Here is a 27,640-nt window from a genome sequence, read left to right on the forward strand (position 1 = left end):
AGTAATTGTTTCAGCTCTATAAATATATAATTAGCATGAAACAACCAACAATGCTTTGTTTTAATTTGAAAGTATTAAGTAAATTTGACAAAGGAAAACGATCCTAAAAAGTTGTCCCCCCCATTTTCCTTTTAGGGGTTTTCGTAAATGACAATAATTAGCAAAACGTGTAAAACAACCAAAAATGGAGGGATTAAACTGTGGAATTTAAGTATGAAAACAAGTGAATGTTCAGCCTACATCTGTTTTTGTGATCTTAAACTTAAATAGTTGTTTTATTCACTTGCCTTTAAAAAAAAGGTATCGCTATAAATGAGTTGCCATGCTCCACATGATTGTCAAGATTCCCACACAGTCCCCACAACCTTTTCACCTAATTTTAGTCATTTAGTAGTTTAACAAAGGCTAGGCCCCCTGATAGTGACCATAGAACACTTTGTAGCAAAAATAAAACATGGAATTTTGATGGATTATCTTGGTCATTGAAAGGTCAGGTTAGTGTTTCCTAACTTCACTCAGACATGAACATAAATTATACCATGTTCATCACTTCTATCAGAGATGTTTCATATTAGATCCCTGATATTCACTCAATTCTAAACTATTTCCAGGCCTGGAGAAGAATTACTCTAACTTTCTAAACTTTTACAGGGAATTTCATTTCATGACCTTTAGGAACCCTGGATTATGTCTTAAAAAAGTGGGAAACATGATGAAGCGCAATCACATAACCACACCGTTGGGAAATCTGTTTAAATCTATCAACTGCCGTGTGTGTGTCGTTACACAACAGGAAAGACCTGTTTTTGTTATGATATAACTGAAAAAAAAACCCATACACGAATCAAAAGGTTTCATTGCTACAAAATTATCTTTCTTACATTTTTCTGACAGTCATGTTGTCCACACTTGAGTTTTTCTGTCCATCAATCGTCTCCTGGGTGATTCATCACTGCAGCCAAGAACAACCAACCTCCAACACTCATGAAGCACATCTTCAAACTTCTCAGCGAGAACCTAAACTTCAAAAAACAAGTCAAGAACCTTCTCTCAAAAATAGACAAAAAAACTTCCTCATTGACTTTGAAACCCTTCAGAACATTCTGAGAACCTCCAAAGAAACCATAAAGTAGAATTCAACCTTCTATAACCTTCTTAAAAACGATCTTTCATCCCACACCAAGGTCCACAGAGAAAAAGTTAATAATAGCTATTTTACATCACAGCACACGGGAGTCATCGATCCACTGACTGCTGCCTCCATCAGTAAGTTTTAAAGTGTCATCTTCAGACGGTGTTTTAAATTCTTTGTTCAGATTTACCAAAGTGACACAATCTCACCAGAGGAGGCAGCAGAGGATCAGCAGCTCTTCTTCCCCTATGAGCTAAAAATGCTGATTTTCCCAAATAGACTTCAGTGCAGGAGAGAGAGTGGTTTACAAAGCAGGTAGTTTGTCAGAAAATAACTAAAACATCACTTTAATGATTAGTAAAACGTAACCAGTGCAGCTTCTATAACAAAACTATATTTAAACAATCCTTAGAACCCAAAAGATTTATTTCAACGATTAAATTGGTGCCAAAACTCATTTTGTTTCACAGTTGCAGACTGATTTACAACAGAGCTGTGCTCTGAAACATGTAGATTATCATTATTATAAATCCAGATCATTGTGCGCCACACTTGGCAAAGGTTTTATTCATAAAAGTGCTTTCGTCATCGTAAACAGCAGACTCAGATTTTTGGCTTAAGTGTATATAACAATAATAATAATAACTGACTGAAATGTCAAGTGAGCAGATTCATGTTGGTATGCGGCCGCGGAGGTATTCCAACACTGCGTCCGTCCCTTTGGCCACTATGGCTGCTCTGGGTGTGCGGAAAGGATTCCCCTCTAGACTAAGACTCCTGCGGAACAACACAGACAGTTTTCAGCCATCATTCTTATTCAATTTCAGTTTTTTACTGATATTTTTTAGGCCTGAAACACAATTACAGGCTTTGAAAAGTTAAAAAGGTCCAGTTTGTTTAGGAGGTTTTCGTTAAGTGTATAATTGATTTAAAATAGGTTTTAAAATGTTCTTGGAGCCGAGGGTCGTACCTGAGGCTGGAGCAAAGGCCCAGTTCAGGGGGAACGTTGAGCAGGTCGTTGTTTGACAGATCCAGCGTGGACAGGTGAACCAGCTTCACCAGACGACCTGGGTCCACGGAGCCCACCTGATTGTTACCGAGCAACACCGACTCCAAGGACGTCAGCTGGTAGAGGACGTCAGGGAAGGACTTGAACCTGTGGTCGACACACACACACACACAGAGAGCGTTACTGCTGCGGCCACACCATGACTGTTTGTGTAGAACTGACCCTTTACCTGTTGTAATTGAGGATAATGGAGCGTAGTTTAGTTAAGGTCTTCATTTCACAGGGTAAATCACTCAGCTGGTTATTCCTGCAGGTGAAGCACAAACATGGTCCTGAAGGTCTAATCTGCATTATTAAAATGACCCAATTTTGTTTTCAGAAACTTGAGAAATGTCACTAAAACTTACATTTTTCACCCAAATGTTTACTTTTTTTTAGTTTGTGATGACCCGTTTCAAGTATTTAACCTAAGACATTTAAGTTAAGATATTTCTCATTTTCTGAGGAACTGGTTTAAGTTTAAGACTAAGATTTGAATTGATATTAAGTTAAGTTAAGGCTAGGGTTAAACATTAACTGGGGGTGAAGGTTAGAGAAGGATAAGAGTGTGAGTGTGTGTGTACCTGAGGTCGATGTGTGTCAGCTGCAGTAACTTGCAGATGTCAGGAGAACAGCAGGTGAGTTTGTTGAAGCCCAGGTTAATGTCTGATAGTGAGGAGTGAAACTCCACCAATCTGCACAACACACACACACAGTTAGTGCGGGAACTGTTTTAATTGATTGATTATTAAAATACAAACTGGCGCAGTTGAAGACGAACTGTGCTGCAACTGACACCAGATCACCAGCAGAGGGCAGCACAGCAGCAGCAGTCTTTACATCAGACTGATTTTAGATTGAGACTCTAACCCCTTTGTTCCGGAGTCTTTAATAGTAACTAATATCTGATGTTTTCTGTGTGACTAATAAGGAGTAATAAAAAAACTGTCATCATAGTGATTATTTTAAATCACTTAAAAGTTATTCTCGAGACATTCAAAACATGAATCAGTTGTATCTAAATATTTTGAGGAACATTCATAGATGGGATTACAACTATCAAACGTCACAGGGTGTGGGAATATGGCCAGCAGAGTGCGACAACATTTAATTTTTAGTAATGTAAAAATGTATTAATTATTTTCTCAATTAATCGACTACGAGAAGATTACGTTGAGGCATGAAGAGTTAAGGCCAGGGAAAAGGCTTTTTTGAAGGCTACCCAAGTGAATGGGGGTCAGTGCAGTGTCCTTAAAAAAGACCAACAAATAAAATAAATAAAAAAGAGTATGACATAAAAACAGTTAAGAAGCAAATAATAATAAAGACAACATATCTTTACAGATATTCGAATTCATAAAACCGACAAATTCCTTTCCACTTAAATATGAACCAGCTCCTTAACTTCAGGTGAGTTGTCATTAAGGGGAAACGCAGACTATTTAAGGTAAGCGTGTCCAAAGTCGGGCCGTCGGTGAGATTTTGTACGGCCATAACGCAGCTTCAGTTTTATGATATATTATTTATGGCCAGGACGGGACTTTGGGAGGTAAGTTTGGACGCCCCTGATTTAAAGTAGCGATTAAAAATGCCAATTTTTCTGTACTGTAGTTCTATAATTCATGATATATATATTTATAACAGATACTGTTATAAACTTCATCATTAGAGTTTTAAAACCATGGCAAGTTTTACTTGTTTAAGTTTAACAATTTACAAGTTATTCTTAGCTGTAAATAACTGACCTGGAAGACCGTGTGTGTTTGTGTGTGTGTACCTGGGAGGTATGGAGGTCAGCTGGTTCTTGCTGAAGTTCACTGTAGCCACGCCGTGTTCCCCTGCAGCGTCAAACAGCTCATCTGGAATCATGTCTGCCTGTTTCTCACTGAACACAGACACACAAACTCTTAGCATTGTAATAATAACTATAACAATAATCATAATAGTAATAATATCAAGACTTTAGGGCTGCAACTAATGATTATTTTCATAATTAATTAATAATTTGGTCCACAAAATGTTGAATAACATTGATCAGTGCTTTTCAAACCAGAAAATAGTCACATTTAAGAAGCTGAAAACCTATTTTAATCATTTAAAAAACTTTTAAACCAATCCATCATAATCTGCAACTATTTTGATTGACTATGTGTGTCTAACCTGTACTGCAGTATCTTGAGAGTTTTAATGTTATGAACATTGACGTTGGCCTGGCTGGGTAACGTCATGGCAGTTTGTCTGTCCTCTCCTTGCTCGGGCTCCTCTGCAAGCACACACACACACGCACGCACGCACACACACACACACACAGTTATAAACACTTTTTTTTCTTCTTAAACAATTAGAGCCAGAAAAAACATTTAGAGTGGTCACTTAACAGGTTTGTACACATGTGTGTTTCCAGTCAACACAATGAGTGAACTTTACCTTTAATTCTTCCTCTTAAATATTTCAGAAGCTCATTGGTTCCTTTCTGTGATGAAGACAAACACAGGAGAATGGTAACCGAGCCAGAAAATGAATAATATGAATAATGAATGAACCAAACATTAACGGGTGATTTAAGGAGGTCAAATGTTATTAAATATACATTATAGTAAGATCCACCATTATTTACCATCAATTATGGATTTTGTAGTGTTATCTTTTAGTGTGGACACATGAGAATGAGTTTAGGTGAATCAGCAAAAGAAAAGAAAGGCAAAAAACAAAAAAAACGACGACTACAAATTTGGTCAACATGATCAAGTTGTGTTTCTGTGTGGATAAGTTTTTAATTTAAGTGTAAAAGCTCAGTGTGTGTGTTTCACCTACAGTGAGTAAGTCTCTTCTGATTCCTCGCAGAGGATTTCCCTCCAACAGCAACACCTTAAGATTGGGCAGGAGGGCGAGAGATGCTGGAAGACTGACAGAGATAAATCCAAAAGAGTCTTAGTTTAGTTTCATTTTTTGCTCACAAAAAGCATAAAATCCAGGAAAAAAAACGGTATAATAAATGTGTCAGGAGTGAAAGAAAGGAAAGAAAGGAAAGAAAGGAAAGAAAGGAGTGATGTCCGGATGGTGGCAGTGAACCTACGTTGAGACGTCGTTGTTGGTGAGGTCGAGTCGTGTGAGCGTGCTCAGTAAGGTGATCTCCTCTGGTAGGGTTTTGATCTTGTTGTCTCGGAGTTCAAGGAGAGAGATAGCGGCCAGAGAGGACAGCTGCTCTGTCTGGAGCTCATCGATCTGGTTGTTTCCGATGTACAACTCCTACACACCGACACACACACCGACACCGACACACACACACACACAGACAGACATGAGGCCTCACTATACTGTATGACCCACACTTAGCAAATTACATCAACAATGTCAACCATTTTTTTGGTGAATACAAGCTATTTTAGTGGACATAACCCAGCTCAGATGATTAATACTTAATCATTCAGTTTATTAACATATTTTAAACCTGGCATAAGCAGCATACTTTTGGCATTAATGATCAAAAATTCAATAATAACCCTTTCAGCATGATGTAAAGCCAGTGATCATAGACAGAGGCAAACACACAGTGTGTGTATAAGACCATAAACAACAGCTGTGTAACTTTATCAGCATTATTTAACACCAAAAATTTATTTGAACACATGCTCCTTTGGTCACCTTGAGCGCAGGTGCGGGGAGCTGTGGAAGGAGGCGGAGCTTGTTGTGTCTGAGATAGAGCTGCTCCAGCGCGAGCATCTCTGATAGACTGGAGGGGACCTCAGTCAGCTGGTTGTTGCTGCAGTCCAGCAGTTTAACAGCTATAGAAGGACAAAAAACATCTCATTAACTGGGTGTAAGCACTAAAAATCTGTTATACCTTGTGTTCCTGTTTTCACTGAAGAATCTGTGTCTGAAGCCATTTGTCATCAAAAGACCCAAACTATCACTTTAAACTTTGCCAAATTTCAAATAAAGCTGGTTTCTGTCTACTGTTGTTCTGGTAAATGAAGATAAACCGGTCTGAAAAGCTGCAGTGTAGAGCAGTGGTTCCCAAACTTTTCATATGTGGACACACTTCTGCATAATATCGCCACTAATTTACACGGCCAAACATCTGTAATATCTAATATTATGAATTTGTCAATCACTGGCAAGAGATGTTTGGAATCACAACTTTACTTTAAAACATATTCACATGGATCTGAAATATCTGGGAATATTCCAGTCTTTGTGCTCTTACCTTTGAGCTGGGACAGAGTGTCTGGCAGACAGCTGAGGTTGTTGTGACACACATTCAGCTTCTGCAGACATGAGAGACGACCCAGGCTGGACGGCAGGACCTTCAGGTGGTTGTTGGACAAGTCCTTCATAAAAACAAATGGAACATTTCGTCAGATGGATCACTCACACTCACACACACACAGTGTGTGTTAGTTAGTTAGTTACCACTTACCAGCTCGGTCAGGTTCTCTAGTTGGCCCAGTTCTTCTGGCAGGTTCTCCAGCAGGTTCTTCTGTATTGTGAGGGTACGGAGGTTCTTCAAAGCAGACACCTCCACTGGCAGTGATGTCAGCTGGTTGTGACTGATTACACAGGACAACACCAACTTCAGTTTACATGAAAAAACATAAAGGAACTGTATGTGTTAATGTCTACCAAAATGGGTCTCAGGAACTTCTCCTAACTCCTGTGTCAAATTTCCATATTATATCAGAGTGAGTTAATGTGTAAACACAGCAAGAAAAGCTCCAGATAATTGACTTTATACATGGTATCTTCCTGGTTTTCAATAAGCTAGTTCAACTATTTTCTGTAAGCCATCAGCAAAAGATGCAGAAATGTTCTACAGTCGGTGTCAGCACAAGAGAGGAGTGTTTATCAGAGGCTGAACACAGAGGGACGTAGCAATGCTCCACTTTTGTCATTTTAGGACATGTTGAATCCTCAGGGCTAACTGCTACAACAACTACCAGACGTTTATAATCTATATCTAAAATTGCAATCGCTAACTTTACCTTAAAAAGTCCAGGTTTTTTACTGGACAAGTGTTCATATTCAAAGATTCATATTGTGACTATAACATCTGCTCCACAGGGTCCGGGATGAGGAAGGGTGCGACTTTGGACTTGGTGTCACTGTTTTGACGTACACTGAAACCTTAACTGTCATCTATGACAACATCATCATCACACATCCTGCTCAGAGACTGCAGAGTGAGTGCCTGTACCTCAGTCTGAGCTGCTGCAATTCCTGCAGTTCTCCCAACGCGCTGGGCAAACTGCTCAGCTGGTTGTCATGGAGCTGCAGAGGGAAATAGAAAATGTCTTCATACACTCAAAACACTATAAAGGATTTTGGTGGAGTTATATGTTACTCACATCCAGTGTGGTGAGAGCTGGCAGGAGTCTAATGTCCTCAGACAGCTGTGTCAGAAGATTGGACGAGAGCAGCAGTTTGTTGAGGTCTGTCTGTTCCCACCAGCGATCCGATGCTCCGAAGCCCACATCCTTCTGCGCCTCCTCCGGCGTGTCGACGTTCAGACGGTACACGCTCTGAGGAACTGAGACAAGTGTTAGTACGTTCTGGATTTTTTTTTATTGTCACTCAACACTACCTTAAAACAGGCCAAATTCTAAACTTGTAACAAAGTCTGAGCCTGAAATTTGTGAAAACAGTTTTTTTTGTGAACAAAAAACATAACAATTAATTGATTATGAAAAATAATTGTTAGCTGCAGCCTTACTTTTAAAAATTCAGAGTTAAATATCCATTTTCTTTTATCAGGCTTCACTTTGCTCACTAAAACAATTCCACTGCACACAGTGGACTCATATATTGTGTGAGTGTATACATATACTGTATAGACAGCATAAATATAGTCATATAGTCATGATCATTATCTACCACTTTATACTCCACCAGAGGGTCGCGGGGGGTGCTGTGCCAATCTCACCTACATCGGGCGATAGGCGGGCTATAGCCTGGACAGTTCGCCAGTCCATCACAGGGCCACACACATGGAGACAAGCAACCATTCACTCTCACACTCACACCAATGGGTGTGAGTGTGATTGTCCAAAATAGGGTATCCAATTTACCTAATCCCCACATTACATGTTTTTGGACTGTGGGAGGAAGCCGGAGAACCCGGAGAAAACCCACGCACACAGGGAGAACATGCAGAAAGGCCCTTGTTCCAACAGGGGCTCGAACCCGGGTCTTCTCGCTGCAAGGCAAGATTGCTAACCCCTACATCACCGTGTGGCCCCGTGCAGATTGTAACAATGTTAATTTAAAGCTTAGCTTTCCAAGACCATACATAAACTGTTAATAATATTAGTTTAATAGTGTATGTATGGATTCTGGTAGAGGCAAAAAACTATTTTATTAGGTGGCGATCACATAATATTCTATTATGTCGCAATAACTAAAGTTGTGATGATATTTTGGGGTATTTTTAAGTAAAAATGTTTGTTTTGATATTGAAAGATGCATATTTAATAATGATAATAAAAAAATGCGAAATTAGTCTAAAAACAAACATCAACTGCTAACAAACATATTTTGAGTATTATAATCTGTATTAACTAGGGGAAAAAGGAGGTTGCGTGTCAATTGTTTTTATGACATGATGTGAAGTGACAGGCCGCAAAAAAGCATCTACGAGGCCAAATATGTTCTGACATATATGTTAGTTATGGAGTTCTGACTAAAGTTCAGTGTTATTTTTTTTTACATGAGCATAAATATTGACACACATATATAAAAATCCTAGATACATTTCGTTATTAAATACGTACGTGCGTAATTATGAGCGACAATATTTGTTTTATAATGAACGTCTTTTATTTTCTTCACGGTGGATTACCGATGCTAACGCTAAGCTAGCGGTACCTTCCGTGAGTCCTCGGCCGGACAGGTTCAGCTGCCCACTCTTCCTCGCCGTCTTCAGCAGACCGTACGGGACAGGAGCTTCCGGTTTGTCTGACCTGAAGCCGGACAGAGAGTCTTTGTCCGCACGTCTGTATCGAGACATTTGTCGATAGTCTTCTGTTGGTGCGCGCGTCAGTAATGTGTCCGTTTACCTCCCGTACCTCCACACTCTAACGACCCAACAAACTTGGTTCCGCCCGCCACGGAAACAGAAAACACTCAACGTCCGGTCCACAGCCCTTCAAAGTAAAAGCACCAACTTATAACGTTATGGTCTCTCTTGCTAAAGCTCCGTGCCTTTAGTATAAATCTCTCGATTAATCGAGCACTTCTTTGGTCCATAAAATGTTTAAAAAATATTGATCACTGTTTCTCAAACCTAGAAACGATGATGTTCTCAAATGACTTGTTTTGTCCACAAACCAAAATGATTCAGTAATGTTTTCCTTGTTATATGGAGCAAAGAAACAAAGAAAATATTCACATGTAAGAAGCTAAGGAATCAGAAATCTTGTTTTAAGAACGAAAATCACTAATATATAATTCACAATAGTATGAAATATGTGTTTGATGGTGGATTAAAATTAACAAGACTCTGAACATATTATAACTTTAGAGTTTATCACAACACTGGTCTTATGACAGAGTTGATTCCTTTCTTCTCTGGGACAGCATCTGTGTTATTCTGTCTTTAAGAGAGGACACCGTCTCAAACATCATCCTTACTTTTACTGATGCCTGGGACAAGATGGCCTCTCCTCATACAATCATATATAAAATAATGTAATCTAAAACATTACCAAAGCCTGGGTCAACATATTATTCATCATACACTATATGAAAGGTATTAAAACAGTCACAAACTCCCTGACAATATTCACTTGCCCATTAAACACTCTTTAGAGTTCAAATCACACAACATTCAGAACATAAAATAATACCAAGTTCACATTCACAGACAGTTTATACCAGGCAATTTAACAAGCAACCCGTCTATTCACTGGCTGTTTTCATAGAAGATGGTGGATAGATGTCGCTATCAGGAGAACATGTTACCAAATCACCAAAGATCCTGAGGACAGCAGAGGTGAATCACAGACTTGTAGATTAATCAGGAGGCTGATGTTGACATCCACATGTGCAGCTTCCCAGTGGGCAGTTAAGGGGAAACTTAAGGGACGCACTCATTAAAAGTGCATGTGACTGGTGTGAAACTGCAATGGAATAAAATGTAAAGCCTGAACATATTTTATCTATTCATTTATGTTAGGGTCATGATTGCTGTCAGTTTAGTTTCCCTTAAATTTCCACTTAACTGACAACTGGAAAGCTGTGACTTTGTATGCCAACTGCTGATGAGGTCTACTTTAATCTTGAGAAACTCACAAAAAAACCCATATCTTAGTGTTTTAGTTCCTCGAGTTTGACTAAAGGTCCATGTTGGTAGTTGACCAAGAGACAGGCCACTGTGTACAGCTGATTGACACTGCCTGCCAGTGACGCAGGGATCACCGTGCTAAATATCTGATGCTCCTTCACCCTCTGTACGAGCCGCTCAACATGCACTCTCAGTCGTGCGTGAGATGGCCTCTCCTTGAACTCTGGTTCGGACTGTCTGGACGGGCTGGTCACCATGTAGACCTTACAGGAGATACAGTCGTCCACCTGAAAATCTTTGTTCATCATGATGGCGGCTGACGGTTTGAGGAGGGACGAGAGGCCGGACTTCCGCAGCAGCTCATTGTCACTGGTGGAGACGTCGTGAAGAGACGACACAAAGGTCACGGCTCCATGCGGCGCCATGCCGATCAGGCCTTTCAAGGTATAGTGGGATTTGTAGTTGGAGAACATCTCCCTCTGCAGGAGAGGAGAGTCTGGTGTCTGGCAGCGCAGCTGGACACAGTCGAGCACCACCTGTGTGTCAGAGTAGCTGTAAAAGACATCAGGCAGGAGAGCTTTCACCGACTTTTTCGAGAGCCAAATGCCCTCAGCCCCGAGAATGTGGTACAGAAAGTTGGCCCAGGTATTGATGATGCGGCTCACAGTTGACGGGTGGATTTTAAACCTGTGGGACAAGTCCTTCAGCATCAGACCCAATGACATGTAGTTCATGAAGAGGAAAAACTCATCAATTGGTTGAAGAGACTGTAAAAATAAGAAAATCGTTATATACGACATGAGTGTCTAAAGTCCCTGCTCCTAAATTAAGTCCAAACAATCAAAGTATCAAAAATTACATATTTGAACTTACTGGTGGAGGCAGCTGTGGATCAACAACTCCTGTGTGCTGTGAGCTAAAAACACTGATTTTCTCTATGGACTTTGGTGCATGAGAGAAAGTGGATTGCAAAAATCAGTTTCCCTGTCAGACAGGGCGGTCGTCTAACAACAAGACTTATATTCTTAACATATTGTAGACTTAAGCTGGCATAAATCTTATTAGAAGCGGCTTCTGTTAAATGGCTAAAATCATATTTTTGTGTTTCTGCTGGCAGCCATGTTCTCGATGAGAGGGAGCCTGCCAGATTCTACGCAAAGGAGTTGCTGAGCTCTGATTATTGCTGCGTATTATTTACATTTTTACAACTCGGAACTTGAGAAGTGGGAAACGCAAATAAATCTTGGGCTAGAAATACTAGTGGATAACAACAGCTGGTCCCATAATCGGTTCCGACTACAAACGGAACGCACCATTTACAACCACATTTCAAAAAGCCTGAATCATCACTTAAAGACTGAGAAAGCTATAGGTAAAGGTCCAGTATGTAAGATTTACTGGGGTTTGATTAACAGAAATTAAATACCATTATGAATTACTTCTTTATTTTTTAAATTCCCGTATTATCACCTTGAGTTTGACAGAACAAGACCATGTTATTATGTAGCTTAGAAGGGACAAATCAAGTACAAGCTCTATTTTGCCACCAGAGTTTCTCATACACATTTGGATGGTAAGCATTACCCAAAAGGTATTCTGTATCCAGCTTTTCCACCTTAATTAAATCCGACACACCGCTCCTTTACAACAATGCCAAATATTCCTAACTACATATCCATCTTGAAAAGAACAACAGAAACATTAAACTCACTGTTGCACCAGCAGTGTATGGGACCTCGTAAGTCTGACCTTTGCTCCGAGCTCTTGTCACGTACAATATGTGGCTTGTTTCCGGCTCTATGTGCCTCCAAAACGCCATCAGGTGGTTGTAACTCAAAAACCTGTGGGACATACGTACTGTAATTTATGCTCGGTGTCACTTGATCACGTGTCAATACATGTGTGTGTACCCAGTATGTTTACATGAACAGTTTAATCGAGCTAAGGCCATAGTCCGACTAAGACAGGCACCTGGGCAGCTTACAGAGTCCGAGAGTACATGATTTATTGGCTGTGCCCGTCAGTGGCTCCGTAGGTGGTGCTGTATCTGTCCATAAGCTAGTGTGTGTCAAATCATTTTCCTGTTTCCTGAACAGTGAGCAGTGAGATGGACTGTGCTGTGGTTCTGTATGTTTGGTCCCTGCTGTACATGTTGATCGTGATACAAATTACAAATCCTAAAAAAAGCTGCTGTCGCCGCTGCTATATGATTTCCAGCAACACTACAGCAGTTTATACATCGTCTCCTTCTACTTCCGGGTCAAAGAGAACACCAAGTAGGATCCCAGTCCGACTAAGTATGTGCAGGATTAATTGGACTATGAATCACATTACCCAGGTATGTTAGTCCAACTAAGACTGGCTCAATCAAAGTCAAACTTACGTTTACATGACACTAAGAAAACCAATTTATTGTCTTAGTCTGACAAAAAACTGACTATTAACATACATGTTAACGCACTGTGTGTAAAGTCACACTTAGACTAACTCACCGTGTGTAAAAACAAATGTCGTCATCTGACGCAGCAAACCGCTGCAGTCCGAACCTGCTGCTCACAGAAATCTCCTCCACCTGTTTACGTAAAGTCGCCGTTTCTCCACGCAGGTGATCAATCTGGTCCAGAGCCAGGTCCAGAGCCGCGGGCTCGGTGCTGGAACAGTAGTCGTGGTCTCTGGGATGACTGACAGCCACAGACGTGTCTTTTAGCTCTGTCCTCTGCAGCTGCTGCTGCTGCTGCTGCTGCTCACCATCCGTGGGCTGGAGAATGTCCACCTCCATGTCCGCCGGGTGGAGTGTGAGGCTCAAGCCGCTCTGCGGTGAGAAAATGTCCGATGAAAACTCAACTGTTTCACGTTACCGTGAAGTTTGTTCTGTCGTTTATGAAGCAGCAGTTTCTTTTTTCCTGTGGCGCTTCTTGTTTTGGGAAACGTGTAGAAACAGAGGACCTAATTAAAAGTTCCGAGGCAATCCTCTACTTATTCTGTTGTGGTTTGAGGCACAATAAACGTGATAAAGGCGTAATGCTGCCCTCCTCAGGTAATTTTGGGTCCCCAAACAAACTTTCAGTCTATATTTTAAGTGTATATTTGTTTTTGTAATAAAGTGCATAAAATTAAGTTTTAATTAATTTACTAACGGTATCTCGGGTATGAAACTTTTGTCATTTTAAAAATTACATTATTTCTTAAAGAAATAGCTGAAATGGCTTGAAAAGTTCCCGTTCAAAAGTTCCTGTCGATGCTAATATAATTTGTGATATTTGATTTTCCTAAGCTGTTTATGTCCAAAGAATCATGTTTCAAAATTGTTATTTTTAGTATTTTGATATTATTATTTTTTACATATATTTATTATTTGGGTATTTGGTAGTGTTGTAATACGTCCTCCATGACCGGAGCACAGCGATCAGCGGTGCTGTCCCTAAGTGTTTTTAACTGATTGCCTGTGTCTCATTTGTATATAAAGGGACCAGGCACAAACCAAGCGTTCAGGGCTGTTTTGACAAGGTTATTGAACTGCTATGGTGCTTCATCCTTATGGTAACAGTAATGAGGAGGACAGCACTGACAATGTTGTAAGCACGTTGACAAACACTAGCATCAATATCTATTCTACGTCATCGCCCCCAGAGTGCATTGCGCGCGGAAAACATGGTGTCCTACTTATGTCAAAATATGTACTAAATATTATTAGTTTTTTAAATCAATGGCAATATTTTATGTGTTTCTGACAACATATTTAGTACAAGAGAACAATTGTGGCTTATTAGGGCCTACAAGTCTTCATAGCCAGGGTTCCTTTTAAAATACTGTATCAGACATCAGTGTAGGTACATAGTCAAGTTTGTGATATTGAACAAAAAAGAATATTACCACCAGGGAACTGTACTTTTTTTTTAATTCAAAAAAATTATTATTTTTATTTATTTATTTTATTCAGAAATTATGTTTTTGTAGCCTGTAGGCTTGTAAACAGGAAACTGTAAACCTGCCAATGAGTCCACAGCAGATAAAAAAAAAAAAAACCCACACACACCCAGATTTGTGGACTGTGAACTTTGACCACAATTGGCGTTACAGGTGTGTGTGTGTTTCTGTGTGTGTGTGTGTGTGTGTGCGCTCACTGGGGTACAGTGGTGTCCATTCAGCTCTGTGTGTTTATTCATGATGGATGTGTCTGTTCTTGTGCTATGTGTGCTGCTGTCTGCTGTCGGCTGCTCAGCTGAAAAAGGTAAAACTCATTCTTTTCTCTTCATTTGACTTTTATTAAGTTTATAATGGTGCATTTAATTTTTTTTTTTTTTTATTGAACTGCATCTGTTTGTAATCATTTAAGTGACTAACTCACAGGAACAGACCCAAAAGGAACAGTAAAAATGAATAAAAAGATAAATAAATTCTGCAGTCTGGAGAAAGGGACTAACTCAGAAAAATAGGGACGGGGGAAAAAATGCCTGGAACACACTCTGAACAGATGAGAAAAAGTGGACACTTCAGTGCACTGAAGACAGGAACAGAAAATGAGAAAACACCAAAATGACCTAAATAAAATTTGATAAAAGTGATTATAATTGAATAAAAACCCTGACCTAAAGCAAGGGTCTCAAACTCAAATGAATCAAATGTTCATGAGGAACAGTAACAGCAATAGCAATAATGATAGAATTTCAAAATAAAAGTGTAAACAGACAGAAATAATAATAATTATGACTTCATATTAAGTGGAGGACCACAGGAAATCGATTGACGGGGCCACAAGTGCCAGGAGTTTGAGACTTTTGACCTAAAGCGGACATAACATATAAACATCGTAAGTACAAACAAAACAAACACTCCTCTCTGTAATCACTTTATGGTCGCATACATGGGACACTAATCAGTTTCAACTTTATTATTATTATACCTTTTAATCTGTTAATCTGTGAGTCACAGCACGTATCACCACATTCCTGAGGCATGAACCTCATTAAGTTTAGGACTAAGATTTGATTGTGGTCATGGTTAAGGTTAAGGTTAGACATTAACTGTGTATAGTTAACACTGACAAAATAATTAAATGATATAACGTGGTATATTGATGTGAATTTAAATTTAGAATCATTGAATTATCTTTGTATAGCTGCACAAACATGCACTAAAATATAAAATGGTTGACAAACTAAATGAATTAAGTTCATACACATGAAGACAACATGTTGACTTTAGTTTCAATTAAACCATCTCATTTATTTACCAATGGGAGTATTTTGTGTGCGTGTGTGTACTCACTGTATACTGTATATTTATTTATTTATTTATTTATTTAAGTAAATATACAGTAATATATATATTTACTTATATACTGTATATATAAGTAAATATAAAGTATACAATATACTGTATATCATTTATACTGTATATGTACTGTATGTATATGTATATACATACAGTATATTAACAGTATAATACATATATTTACTTGTATATACAATATATTATATATGATGTATATTTGTGAGGACCAGGGTATATTTTCAGGGTTAGGGTTAGTTAAGTTTAGCTAAGGTTAATTTAATGTTTACGTTTGTTTTTAGTTAAGGGTTAGAGTTAAACATGAAATTATTATTTGTTGTTGCAATCTACTTGATTAGATTGGGATTAATCTACAGTAATTAACAGTTAATTCTCTCTGTAATCTATTATTTATACGCTCTATGGGTGTATGCTGTCCATATAACAGTCATATTTGTGTGTGTGTGTGTGTGTGTTCAGGTGCGAGGTCAAACGTGAAAGCAGCGTCATGGACTCCGTGGCTCGTGGGTCTGACGGCCGTGGTCGTCTTCCTCTTCATCGTCTTCACCATCCTGATTGTTCGCAGGCTCCTGAAGAAGAAAAGGTCCACCACACACACACGCACGCACGCCACAACACACACACACACACACACACACACACACACACACTCTACAATGACACAACACACCAGAACAGACCAGAGAGCAGCTCAAGGATCATGTGCTCTGACGCCGCTCCTCTCTTATCTTGACTGTGTGTATTCAGGGCCAAGGTTTCCGATCGAGAAAGCCAGCGTCAGCACAATCAGTGGTCCTGAGCACTGAAGACGCTTTAACACTGAAGATGACAGTGGACTTAGATTTGTTCAGCTTCCCCCTTTAAACCCTGACCAACAGCACCACCGCGCTCAGCTCGGTCGCCGGTTCAAGTCCCCACCAGGTCAAAAGGGCTGGGGTACCCCTGAGCAAGGTACCCAACCCCCATTGCTCCCCGGGTGCTACTCTAAAATTAAATTATAAGATTGTGGATTAAATTCCTGCCTCTGCTTATAGCCTATGTGTCCTTGAGCGAGACACTAAACCCCACGTTGCAGTATGTGAATGGGTGAGTGAGTGAATGAGTGTGTTTGTAAATGCATGAGTGAGTGAGTGTGTCTGTAAGTGAATGAGTGAGTGAGAGTGTAAGTGAGTGAGTGAAAGTATTAGTGATTGAGAGAGTGTGTGAGTGAGCTGTCTTTCAATTGGAAGGTTGTGGGTTGAATTCCCAGCTCTGCTAGTCTATTGAGTCCTTGAGCAAATACACTTAACTGTAGTGTAAAGCAGTTCATCATGACTAGAAAAGCTCTATATAAATACAGACCATAATAATAACTCTTCTTCTTCTGATTTTATTTGGTAGTAATGAGTAACAAAGAGAGTTAGAGGAAATGTAGTGGAGTAAAAGTACAAGTATTTGTACTTTGTTACATGACAACACTGCACATGACCTGAAGCTGGGAACGAGTTTGTGACAAATGTGGTCACCAAAACAGATTTTAGCCAATTTAGTACCATCTATTGATGGCATTTCACATTGCAGCAGAATGACCCTCACCACATTTTCCCAGCTTTAGTGGAATCTGCCTAACATTTGCATTTATATCACCAGCCTCATTGTTTAATCCACTACACATCAGATCTAACAGGTTCACATTCACGACTAAAACTCAAACCCTTTTATTCCCGTCTTGTGTTACAGGCCGGCGGTGTCATGGGATTATAACAGGACTTCAGAGCTGGACAGCCATAGTCAAACCAAACAAACCAGCATGTAAACATCAGAACATCCTATGCATCATATCTCAGTTTCACTGCCCATCAATTCATGTGGGCTTTTATTTTGAAGGTTGTCCAATCAAGTTAATGTCTGATGTATTGATTGTATTAAAAATATAGTGGCCTGAGTTGTGCCCATTCACCCTTTTTGCCTTTCGAGACTGAAACTGCTAAAGTCAAATAAAACATCCAGGAATACAATTTACAAAGCTCTTTTATTTTTTATAATAAACAATTTAACTGATCTTTGCTGTCATTTTATGGCATAATTATCTGTAATGATTGCCTAAAATCACAATACATTTGGATTAATTGGACAAATTTGAATAATTAAAGTTATTAATGACGCACCTGTTCAATATATGCCTGTTTCTTCTGGTCACTTTTTTAGCCTTTTCCTCAGCAGAACTTCCCCTACAGTTTGGGAGTACATGTTTTTCACAAAACCACCATCCACATACATCCATCTATCATTGGAGTTGCAACCAAGACTTTTATGAGGCCTCCTGATTCTGAGGACTCCGGGTCAGCGGCAACACAGCTACAGACAGTAGGGGGGAGTGGAGAGAAGCCCCCCCTATCTCCCCACAACAAGACATTTAACCATCATCACAACAACTCTGAAAATGTTAAATTACTGTAAAACAAAATCCTGCATAGTTCTGCTTTAAAGTTCAAGACTTATGGGACTTGACTCTGAACCTGAGTGCAAACACTTAGAGACTTAGTTGTGACCTGCAAGGCAAGACAGGGTTAGCACATTTCAACAACAAGGCATTTCAAAGGGCTTGCCAATAAAAAAAGAAGCATTAAAGATATAAAAGGCATAATAAAACACAAGAAAAACATTTGAATAGAGAGGTTAAATAATATTTAAAGAAACTAAAAGCTGCAGTTATGGCTGAGGTGCAGCAGTGAAGATACTTTTACTTTTATTTAAATGCAGTAGTGAAACAGGGAGGTTTGTCAGACTAGATTTAAAAGAATGAATTGATTTTGTAGACCTGAACTCTTCTGGGAGTTTGTTCCACATATTTGAAGGGCATAAAAACTAATGGTTGTTGTCTTGGTTCTGGGGACAAAGTGCAAATCTGACCCAGATGACCTTAGTGGTCTGCATTCATGGATCATAGTGAGCCTAAAACACTCAGTGTTTTATAAACTAAAAGCAATATTTTAAAATCATAAAAGCAAAAACAAAGACTTGTGCTATCAAAAGAACTGAGAATGACGTCGCCTTAGAGTTGAGCACGTTTCAGGGAAGTGGTAAAAGTCCATAAAAACATTCATCAAGGTATTTTGCACACACAAATGTGAATTAAATAATACAACTGATTTACTGTGAAACAAATATAACAGAAGTGCAAATAACAGTTGAAGTATCACTGGCAGCCATAAACTTCCTACTACAGCGGGAACCTCTAGTGTCAAACCCACCTGTGGATCCGTGCATACATCTGTGACGTTTCCAAACATTCCCAATTAGACAGTCAGACAGGAATTGTGGCGTGGAAAGTGTGGAATATTTCCTCTGTGTTTGAATGTTTCAGTGAAAGGAGAGAAGCAGCTGCTCTGATGTTCTGTCACCATCAGGAGCCCATAACACAGACAAGGATAATGAAGTATAACATGGTATATACACACATATATATATATATATATATATATTTATGTATATATATATATATATATATATATATATATATATATATAATGTCTTGATATTGTAACACTGCAAAAGAACTGTTTACAGGACAAAATACATGTTTACTTAAGTGCGAAAGTACCACATCAGTATCTTCTTGATTATCTTTGTTCAGTCCTGCTTAATGTGTTCTAATATACCGTATGTTCGTTTACATATCTAGGGACAGTGTATTGTTGTCAGGTTTTTACAATCAAAAGGAACTGTTAGTGTTACTTTAGTTTGTATTTTTTAAAGACAAAAAATCGGACATTTAAGTTTCCTTGTGGAAAATCTCCTTAATTTGTTAAAGAAAAAGATAATCCGGCAGGTACATGATGTGCTGAGTCGCTACTGAGTGTATGTATACACAGGTTGACATGGTGAGAACAGCAGGGACTGTGGGAATGGGTGTGGCCAGGTAAATGGAGGGAAAACTAAACAATCCAGAATCAGGAAGTGGGGAAATGTCTGTAACCAAAACAAAACAAAAAGGATTCAAACTAAAGTCACAGACAGTTCATGTCAACAAACATGTTGCTGTCCACATACATCACTAACTGACCGTGAGAAGACCAAAGAGATGTTTGTAAGTACGTTTTTATGCTGTTTAATGAGCGTTGTTATTATATTTACAACAGATCACCAGTCAGAATTTCTGCGTAAAGAATTGAGTCGGAGTTGAGTTTCTCAAGTCGCAGAAATCTAACAAAACCTGGTGTAGAATTCCAAGATGGCTGCCACTTGAGTCAGAATTAAAAACACTGTACTACCTTTACTCTCAATTGTGCGTCTGTCTTATTTATGTCACATTCAGTGATACTGAATTCTGATCAATTTTATCGGCGGACATGTTGCTATTCTCTTATGGTACTTTTCCATTATACAGTTCCAGCACAGCTCGTCTCTACCTGCTCTGACGAGGTTCAGCTGAGCTGACACTAAAATCACCAGCGTCACGTGACCGAAGCACTTAGTGCTTCATTGCTTCAAAATGTTTCGAAGTGTTTCATTGGCTCATAGTCTGTCAGTGCGTTTCACTGGCTCATAGTGTTTCAATGCGCTTTGAGCCAATGACAGCTTGACAGGTTTGACAGATTTGAGTGGTTTGGCGCCATACAAGCTATAAACATGCATCATTACTCCTCAAAATGGGGTTGTGAGGAGATATTATGACGAGTACAAGCAATAAGCGGCGTTCAAAAGTTTGGGATCATTTTGATCTTATACCACCAAATAAGGTATAACTACATTCTATGTTTCCATTATTTAATCAGATTTTTCATTTACATGAACATTTACATTTTTCAATAAAAACCTATGAATACAAATAACTTCTGTGAATAAACATTCCCCCCTAACCATACAAGTCCACCAATGACAAACTATTATCTGGACACTGGAGTAAAACACAAAAATTATCTTTCTGAGTTTAAATACCATGATCATTTGCAAAGTCGGAAGGATCTCTTACCCTGTTATGGACATTTAGTTCAGTTTCTAAATAAAGCTTAACGCTTTAATTTAACACTTAACCAACATTTAACCTTTCATATCATTTAGATTTATTATATTGCTTAATCTTGGATGTGTTACAGTATGGGCAAGTATGAATGAACAAAACACTTGAATGACCGTCTTTTCTAAACTTTTATTGCTGACATGGGATTGAAACAGTGTCAGTGCTTCAGTCGTGCTCTTGGGAGGCTGTTATGGCTTCAGTTGTCCACCAGATGTCACCGTCACTGAAGCGTTGAAGCTTTGAATCTTTTTCAACACAATTGTTAGGAAAGCCTCAGTGCTTCATAAGGCTTCACTTACCCACCACTACTAAAATGTGACATCAACAGACTGCCGGCCTCTGATTGGTCAGACGTCCGACACAAGAATCAAAGCGAACAATGCAAAATTGTCGATCAGCTAAAAAGACTTTAAAATCCAAATTCTACTTAAAGTTAAAAAGACATAACATCCCTGAAAACATGTGTTAATCTCCAACATTTAGCAAAGAAAATGTTTAAATCTCAATATTTAACAGAGGAGTCTGGTGTATTTAGCAACAGCACTGCTGAATGCCGGCGATTGTGAGCCCAATCACGACCACGTTCAGTGGTATTTCAGGTCAGTGACTGTGTCAGACGGAGTCTGTGCTCCGCTCATGCAGGAAGTACTGAACCATTATGTGAACAAATCTTTTTGATCCACGGACTCTAATGATTCAGTTACACCCAAAACAATTGCTTTACAAGTCACTAATTTGTGTGTTTGTTGTGTCGCGTAGAAAACCACGTCATGGCAGTTTCACGCAGCCGTGCTGCGAAGACTCCGCCCACATTGAGGAGGAGCTATGAAGTCATGGAAAACGACGTGACTGATACCAAACCACACAACACAAATTTTATATTCTGTTGCACGCACGCAAACATTTACACTTCCATGCAAAAGCGATGTGCCTGTGTATATTTCCAAACATAACTATAGTTGGACGTTGCTTGAGCTCCGCACTAGGATACCAATGTGATGTAAATGTTCTGGTCGTGGGTCGTTTGGTACGCCTGGTGCTTCTGTAGCAGGAGCTACTGCGAGGTTGTGCACTGACAGGAAAATCAGATTTGCAGACCACAGCGTGGAGTGAGCATTTCTGCTCTGTCATCCAGTAAGTGTGAGGTCTGTTCAGGGGTTAGGACAAAGTGTGTATATGTGTGTGTTCTTGTATTTGTTGACCATTTTCTGTCATAAACACTGACCTTGTCAGGACCAGCAGTCCTCATGGAGACCATAACCTGATCCTAATGAGGCAGAACCTCATTTCTGAGGTGAACTGGTTAAGTTTAGGGCTAAGATTTGAATTGTGGTCACGGTTAGGGTTGGACATTATCTGGTTAGAGTTAAGGTTAGGAGATGTTGCCGAGTCCTGAGAAGAATAGCTGCCACAAACCTGTGTGTTTGTGTGTGCGTGTGTGTGTGTGAGTGTGTTTTGTCCTGTAATTTTCTCTCTGTACGTCCTGTTGTTCTTCAGAGCTCCTGTGTTTAAGCCTGATTGGCTGGATGTTTACACCTCTGAGGGAGGTTAATTGGCTCATTAAGTGAGGGGGTGGGAGCCTGGAGTTGACTGACAGGACTACTAATTACAAGACGTATGTTTAAACTGTATATGTGTGTGTGTGTGTGTGTGTGTGTGTGATGTGTGAGGGCTTTTCCACATTGATAAACCTTGAAAAAGCCTCCTGTTTCCTCTCCTCTTGTCTCCTCTCCTCCTCCTCACTGGAGCAAAGACTGAAGGGCAAATGCAGCCATAAATAATGATGCCAGATAAAGTGGAGCCTAAAGCGGCAGTGAGACATTTGTTGCAGAGTCTTGACCTTCTCCACAGCTCAGTGTGGTTTGTGTCTGACGGTCAGGCCTCGGGCCCTCAGCTGTGAGGCTCAAGCTCTGTGGGCTGACATAGACACTAAAGCTGACCACACTGACACCACACCCTGAAAATCCAAAGGTCCTCCACATAGCCGTTCTCCATTGAGGGGAAACTTAAAACAACCATGGAGACAGACAAAAAGGCTGGCTTTTTTTTATCACCTATTTTACCCGACATGGTTTTTATATATATATATATTACTGGAATTGAAAATGTTAAGAACCAGAATAAATTAAATTCAAATGTCACCCACAACTTATTTCTTTCCATTTTTTTAACCCATTGAATGTATTTGGCAGCCTGTAATCTTATCTTCTAATGAAAATCAATTCATTGCATGTGTCAATTTGCATTTGAACCCAGCCTGTCCTGTAACTAAAGGAAGTGGTACTTCTATTTTGATTTAATGGTTTGATTCCATTGTCTGTTTTTGTGTCATAAATATGTAATTTGCGTCGTGAACAGTGTGCAATATCATCCAAAACATTTTTAATTGCAACATCATGATGGATTATCAAGATCTAATTTTAATTATTAATCACTAAACACTACATTTTTCCCAAACTGTCCTAACCAGACTAGAAGCTCACTGGCCCCCAGGTCATTTTGAGTTTGACCCTTCTGCTTTAGATTGTCTTTCCTTCAGCTGCCTACATACATATTTTAATTCAATTCTTTATATCGTCAGGCAGAGACCTCACAATACTGATACGTGTAACAGGGAGAAATCTCTGGCAGAACCAGACTGAGTGATGTGCCATGGCCGGGTTGTGGTGAAAGGAAAAATGGTCTGACCCGGGTCAGGTGACGACATGACCTGCCATTACTGAAATTAGCTATGTTTACATAGACATAAGTAATTGGAATAAATTCCAAACGGGAGCACTGGTATATGGTGTATGTGTTTATATAAACAGTTGATACGATTTGATACGGTTTGGTGCTATCACGTGTCTGGTATCACACGTTTCCCGTATTGTTACTGTTACTTCTTCTTCTACAACCCTTGATGCATGCGTACATACACCACAATGGAATCATTTGATTTTGTGTTGATATAAACGATGTAAACATAGTTATTGTACTGTAGAGTCATTCAGAGCAGAACGGTCTGACAGTGTTTCTGTTCACCTGTCCTACTTTTTGTTTCCCTCCTGAGCTTCTTCTTCTTCCCTCCCGAGGATTCACTGCTTCACATCTGCTCTAATTTCCCTCATTAGCTCCCCTGCATACAGTTTATACAGCGCTAACACAGTATCCACTCAGTGTCTGCCTATTTTGTGTTTGTGGGGTTTTTTGTTCTGTTTATTTTTAATGTTTTACCTTGAACATTGGTGCTTCGCTCTCTGTCTTTGTGTGCGTGTGTGTGGGGTCTAAGTGGCTCATTTAGTGATATACCAGTCACATTTCTACTGATATCTCTTGCATTTCTTATCCAAACGACATCAAAGTCGACACTGTACACACTGGTGCTCTCAGTCAGTCGCCTGCAAAGAGTGGAGATTCATCTGCACCAAACAGCGTTTTGGGAGCCCTGAAAGGGCCTTTTTTTCCAAAATCTCAAAACACCACTCTTGTGTTTTCATGTAGACAAACAATGCTCACTGTTGCTGTCTTCAGAAGAAAGTGTGACTCATTCTCCATTTCAATTAAATCAAATACATTTCATAATCAATTTTACGTCATGGACATTTTTAAATCCAATTTCAAGAGGCGGGGGTAAGGATTCCTTTTCTTAATAATCCAAATACAGCTGGATTGGAATGGATTAGATATACCATCTACCTCTTTTCAGTTATTTTTCAGATTACGTTTGTTCTATCAGCCTATTTCTTTTGCGAGTCTTTCACGTTAAAAACAGTGTGTCTTATTTAACTGTTTGTTACCAGTTCCTGTTCTGCCTCTAAACTCTTTTGTGGTCACCTTATCTTGTAAACAGTCCTCTCCGTCTTTCCCCACTGAGTCGTCACTCTTTGTCTCTTGCATGTTTGTGGTTTAGATTACAATAATTCAAAGGATATTTCACTACCTGTGATGTTGCTGAGAGAGGAGAGCAATAATTCATGTGGCTGCTAAAAGTCTTCGTCAGTGAAGCATAAACCTGGTATTATGGCGTTTCTCTCCAGCACCATCGTAAAGGAATCGCTGTTCTTTACTGTAATGTCCAAAATAGAAGTGACCATACTTTGCAATGATTCTATGGCATCCTTACAGTAAAATTTATTGAGTTACGGCATTGGTTAGCTGTCACTTTGTGATTAGAGGACGGAGAGCACGCTTCAGAGATCGTAGCTATTGTTTGGCATGAGTTATATATATATAACATTTAAGGAAAGTCGGTGACGGACAACTTTGGGTTGAACTGAGTTCTTGCCATACAGAGAATTTCGTTCCTTCAGTATTGAAGTAATTGTGTATATATATGTATAGGTAGGGACACCCAAACCCTTGTTAGGCAAGCATCTATATCCAGATCCTTCATGCACTTATAAACTTATTCTTCTCCAACCATTCATTCATTCATTCATTCATAGTGTGTATGCTTTCTTCACATGATACAGTTGTTTCACAACAATTGCACAATAGCTAAAGATGAAGATGATGAAGTGGCCAAGCCAGAAGATTCCACAGCTCATCAAGGTCATGTTTCTTTAGGCCTCCTCCTTGTCACTCTTCCTCAAGTCTCTGATGGTCTCCTATGTTGGCTTCGGAATCCCCTTGGAATCTTAGGATTGGAAGCCAGCTTGACACTTGACTTGATACCAACAGAACTTGCGTCGGTGGCCCTTACCTCCTACACGTTAGGGTGGTAAAGAGGTAAAAGGTCACCAGGTTGGAAAGGGTGCGTTATCCTCCTCTCCTGGCATCGCTAACCTAACCTTAGTCCTAACTGAAATGGTCTACCAATTGAGGACCTCATATGGGGCCAGGCCTGTCTTTGAGTAACTGTTCTTCAACAGACCTGGTCGTCCTTTCCATCCATGCTGAACTTTGACGGTGATCCCTTGAAACTCTTGCTGTAAAAAGGAGTCCCATTGTCTGAGTCAAATCCCAAAGTAATATAATATTTTGCACCGAAGTCTGAACAAACAATCTGAACTGTCTTTTTTTCTTTTTGCCTCAGACCAGCAAGAAAACCCCATGACCTGTGCAGCTGGTTGCAGGGAAAACATACAGCATATATTTATATATAGAAGCACTCCTTATACAGTATCGGTACATCGGCAAAAAGTCCAATCGTTCGTCCCTACAAACAACAATAACTTCTTCTGTGGTCTGAAGTTGCGGAAACCTTTGAGGTTCTTTGCAGAATCTTCTTTTATTCAGAGGCTTTGAGGAAGATGGAAGGACAGAGAGAGAGAGAGAGAGAGAGAGATGGAGACAGAGAAAGACCAAAAGAGAAAGGTCAATGTCATTAGGTTTTAAAATGGGCTCTGAGTCACAGTGAGGGAACACACAGACAAACCACGTTGTGACAGAAACTCTTCTGACCTTATTGGTACAGTGAGGATAAAGATAAAACTCTTTTGGAGCAACAAGACTGCATATGAGACAACTGGCAAGATTTGTGTGTGTGTGTGTGTGTGTGTGCGAGTACCTAATCTGCCTCTTCAAAGTCACAGCCCACTCACTGGAATCATGAAACGGGCTGTTTGGTTGGTTGGTTTGTTGGTTTTGTTGGTGGCTGGTCGGTGCATGCAGGCTCTCTCTTTGGATGTGACTGGAAGTTCTGCAGTGGAGACACGCTTGAACGTGGACAGGTGGACTGAGAGACACAGGACACATGTGTGGATTAACAGCTGAGGCCTAAATTGTCGTACTCCACGTAGAATTTTTGGAATATGAATCTTTAACCGTGTTAAAAAAACACCTCTCTTTCTGACTGGTGTGTTGGAGGAGTAAGAAGACATTTGAACCTGGATGGATGTGGACTTGTGAAAATGTCCACCTGGTAGTTTTGAGTCCGATTTTGGGTCTGCTCTGAGGTTCTGGACTGAGAAGCCAAACCAGGATGAGACATGATACAGAAGGAGCACAGGCTGTCAACAGATTTCAGCAGCAGCATTTATGTCCATGCCATTTATTTTAATGCAAGCAAAAACTTAAGGGACCTTAGTTTTATTGACGCTAAAGTTCTCCGTCATAAATCTTGACAGCTGTTCCCTTCAGAGACAAAACTACTTCCTCTTTGTGTGAGGAATCGGCCAAAGTAAAAGTCCTGGGATCAGATTCTGTGCAGGAGGAGGAAGAAAAAGTAAAGAGGACAAAATGGCCGGAAAATACTGAGAAATCTTGGCGTTATTGGTGTCGTCGTCATCGTCTCATCTTTCGGATTTACGGTAAACCTCCTCAGGTTCCCCGTGGAACCATGGATGTGTGACGTGGTGGTGGTTCCCCCTCTGCTGTCATGTCCATGTCAGCTACAACCGGAGGCTGCGGTGAAGCAGACAGTTCTGTTAAATGGCAACTGTGTTATGATGTCACTGCGAAGACCTGGTGGATGGTGAGTCTGATTATCATATTATATTATATTATATTATATTATATTATATTATATTATATTATATTATATTATATTATATTATATTATATTATATTATATTACATTATATTATATTACATTATATTATATCATATTATGTGATATGATATGATATGATATGATATGATATGATATGATATTATATTATATTATATTATATTATAATACATTACATTACATTACATTACATTACATTACATTATATATCAGTGTTTCCAAACTTTCTATACAGCGACTTTTTAAAACATATAATTCATGAAAAGCGCTAATTCCTAATGTCAGGACCAGTTGTCGTCATGGAGACCAAAACCTGGTCCTAATGATGCAGAAGAACTGGTTAAGTGTAGGACTAAGAATTGAATTGTGATTATAGTTAAGATTAAGGGCTTAAAATGTGTTTGTTTGTCACGTTTTATCATTGAATGACTCCCGTTTAGGTTTAAACAAACTCA

At 39.5% G+C, this 27,640-nt stretch overlaps 2 protein-coding genes across 4 annotated transcripts; both read right to left on the bottom strand.

Moving 5' to 3' along the window:
- Positions 1-852: 852 nt before the first annotated feature.
- lrrc40 (leucine rich repeat containing 40) lies at positions 853-9,443 on the bottom strand. Of its 3 annotated transcripts, none has more exons than XM_044044551.1 (16): positions 9,042-9,443; positions 7,526-7,707; positions 7,375-7,448; positions 6,601-6,730; positions 6,388-6,511; positions 5,826-5,965; positions 5,257-5,429; positions 4,995-5,085; positions 4,608-4,653; positions 4,341-4,443; positions 3,958-4,065; positions 2,765-2,875; positions 2,371-2,448; positions 2,103-2,288; positions 1,783-1,909; positions 853-1,017 (listed from the first exon to the last, which is right to left on the bottom strand). In XM_044044551.1, exons 1-15 carry the CDS (start codon positions 9,181-9,183, stop codon positions 1,804-1,806), a joined length of 1,794 nt encoding a protein of 597 aa, XP_043900486.1. In that variant the 5' UTR covers positions 9,184-9,443; the 3' UTR covers positions 853-1,017; positions 1,783-1,803. The 3 variants fall into 3 exon arrangements, with proteins under 3 accessions (XP_043900486.1, XP_043900487.1, XP_043900485.1); XM_044044552.1 differs by having other exon boundaries at positions 853-1,022; XM_044044550.1 differs by lacking the exon at positions 853-1,017 and having other exon boundaries at positions 1,541-1,909.
- Positions 9,444-9,682: 239 nt separating this feature from the next.
- LOC122781055 lies at positions 9,683-13,522 on the bottom strand. Its single transcript, XM_044044553.1, has 3 exons — positions 12,951-13,522; positions 12,170-12,299; positions 9,683-11,225 (listed from the first exon to the last, which is right to left on the bottom strand). The coding sequence occupies exons 1-3, from the start codon at positions 13,235-13,237 to the stop codon at positions 10,482-10,484; spliced, it is 1,161 nt and encodes a 386-aa protein (XP_043900488.1). The 5' UTR covers positions 13,238-13,522; the 3' UTR covers positions 9,683-10,481.
- Between the last annotated feature and the right edge of the window lie 14,118 nt (positions 13,523-27,640).

Source organism: Solea senegalensis, linkage group LG14 (assembly GCF_019176455.1).
Source record: "Solea senegalensis isolate Sse05_10M linkage group LG14, IFAPA_SoseM_1, whole genome shotgun sequence".
NCBI classification, from domain to species: Eukaryota; Metazoa; Chordata; class Actinopteri; order Pleuronectiformes; family Soleidae; genus Solea; species Solea senegalensis.

What these genes read in the sequence shown, in the direction of transcription:
- lrrc40 (XM_044044551.1), bottom strand. Translation starts at nt 9,183, where the DNA reads ATGTCTCGATACAGACGTGCGGACAAAGACTCTCTGTCCGGCTTCAGG. An exon ending in TTGCAGCAGCTCAGACTGAG is followed by an intron (nt 6,731 to 7,374) that starts GTACAGGCACTC and finishes CTGTGTAATCAG; the next exon opens with TCACAACCAGCTGACATCAC. An exon ending in CACTCTGTCCCAGCTCAAAG is followed by an intron (nt 5,966 to 6,387) that starts GTAAGAGCACAA and finishes GTCCTTCTATAG; the next exon opens with CTGTTAAACTGCTGGACTGC.
- LOC122781055 (XM_044044553.1), bottom strand. Translation starts at nt 13,237, where the DNA reads ATGGAGGTGGACATTCTCCAGCCCACGGATGGTGAGCAGCAGCAGCAG. An exon ending in GACATTTGTTTTTACACACG is followed by an intron (nt 12,300 to 12,950) that starts GTGAGTTAGTCT and finishes TATGTCCCACAG; the next exon opens with GTTTTTGAGTTACAACCACC. An exon ending in CATACACTGCTGGTGCAACA is followed by an intron (nt 11,226 to 12,169) that starts GTGAGTTTAATG and finishes TTATTTTTACAG; the next exon opens with TCTCTTCAACCAATTGATGA.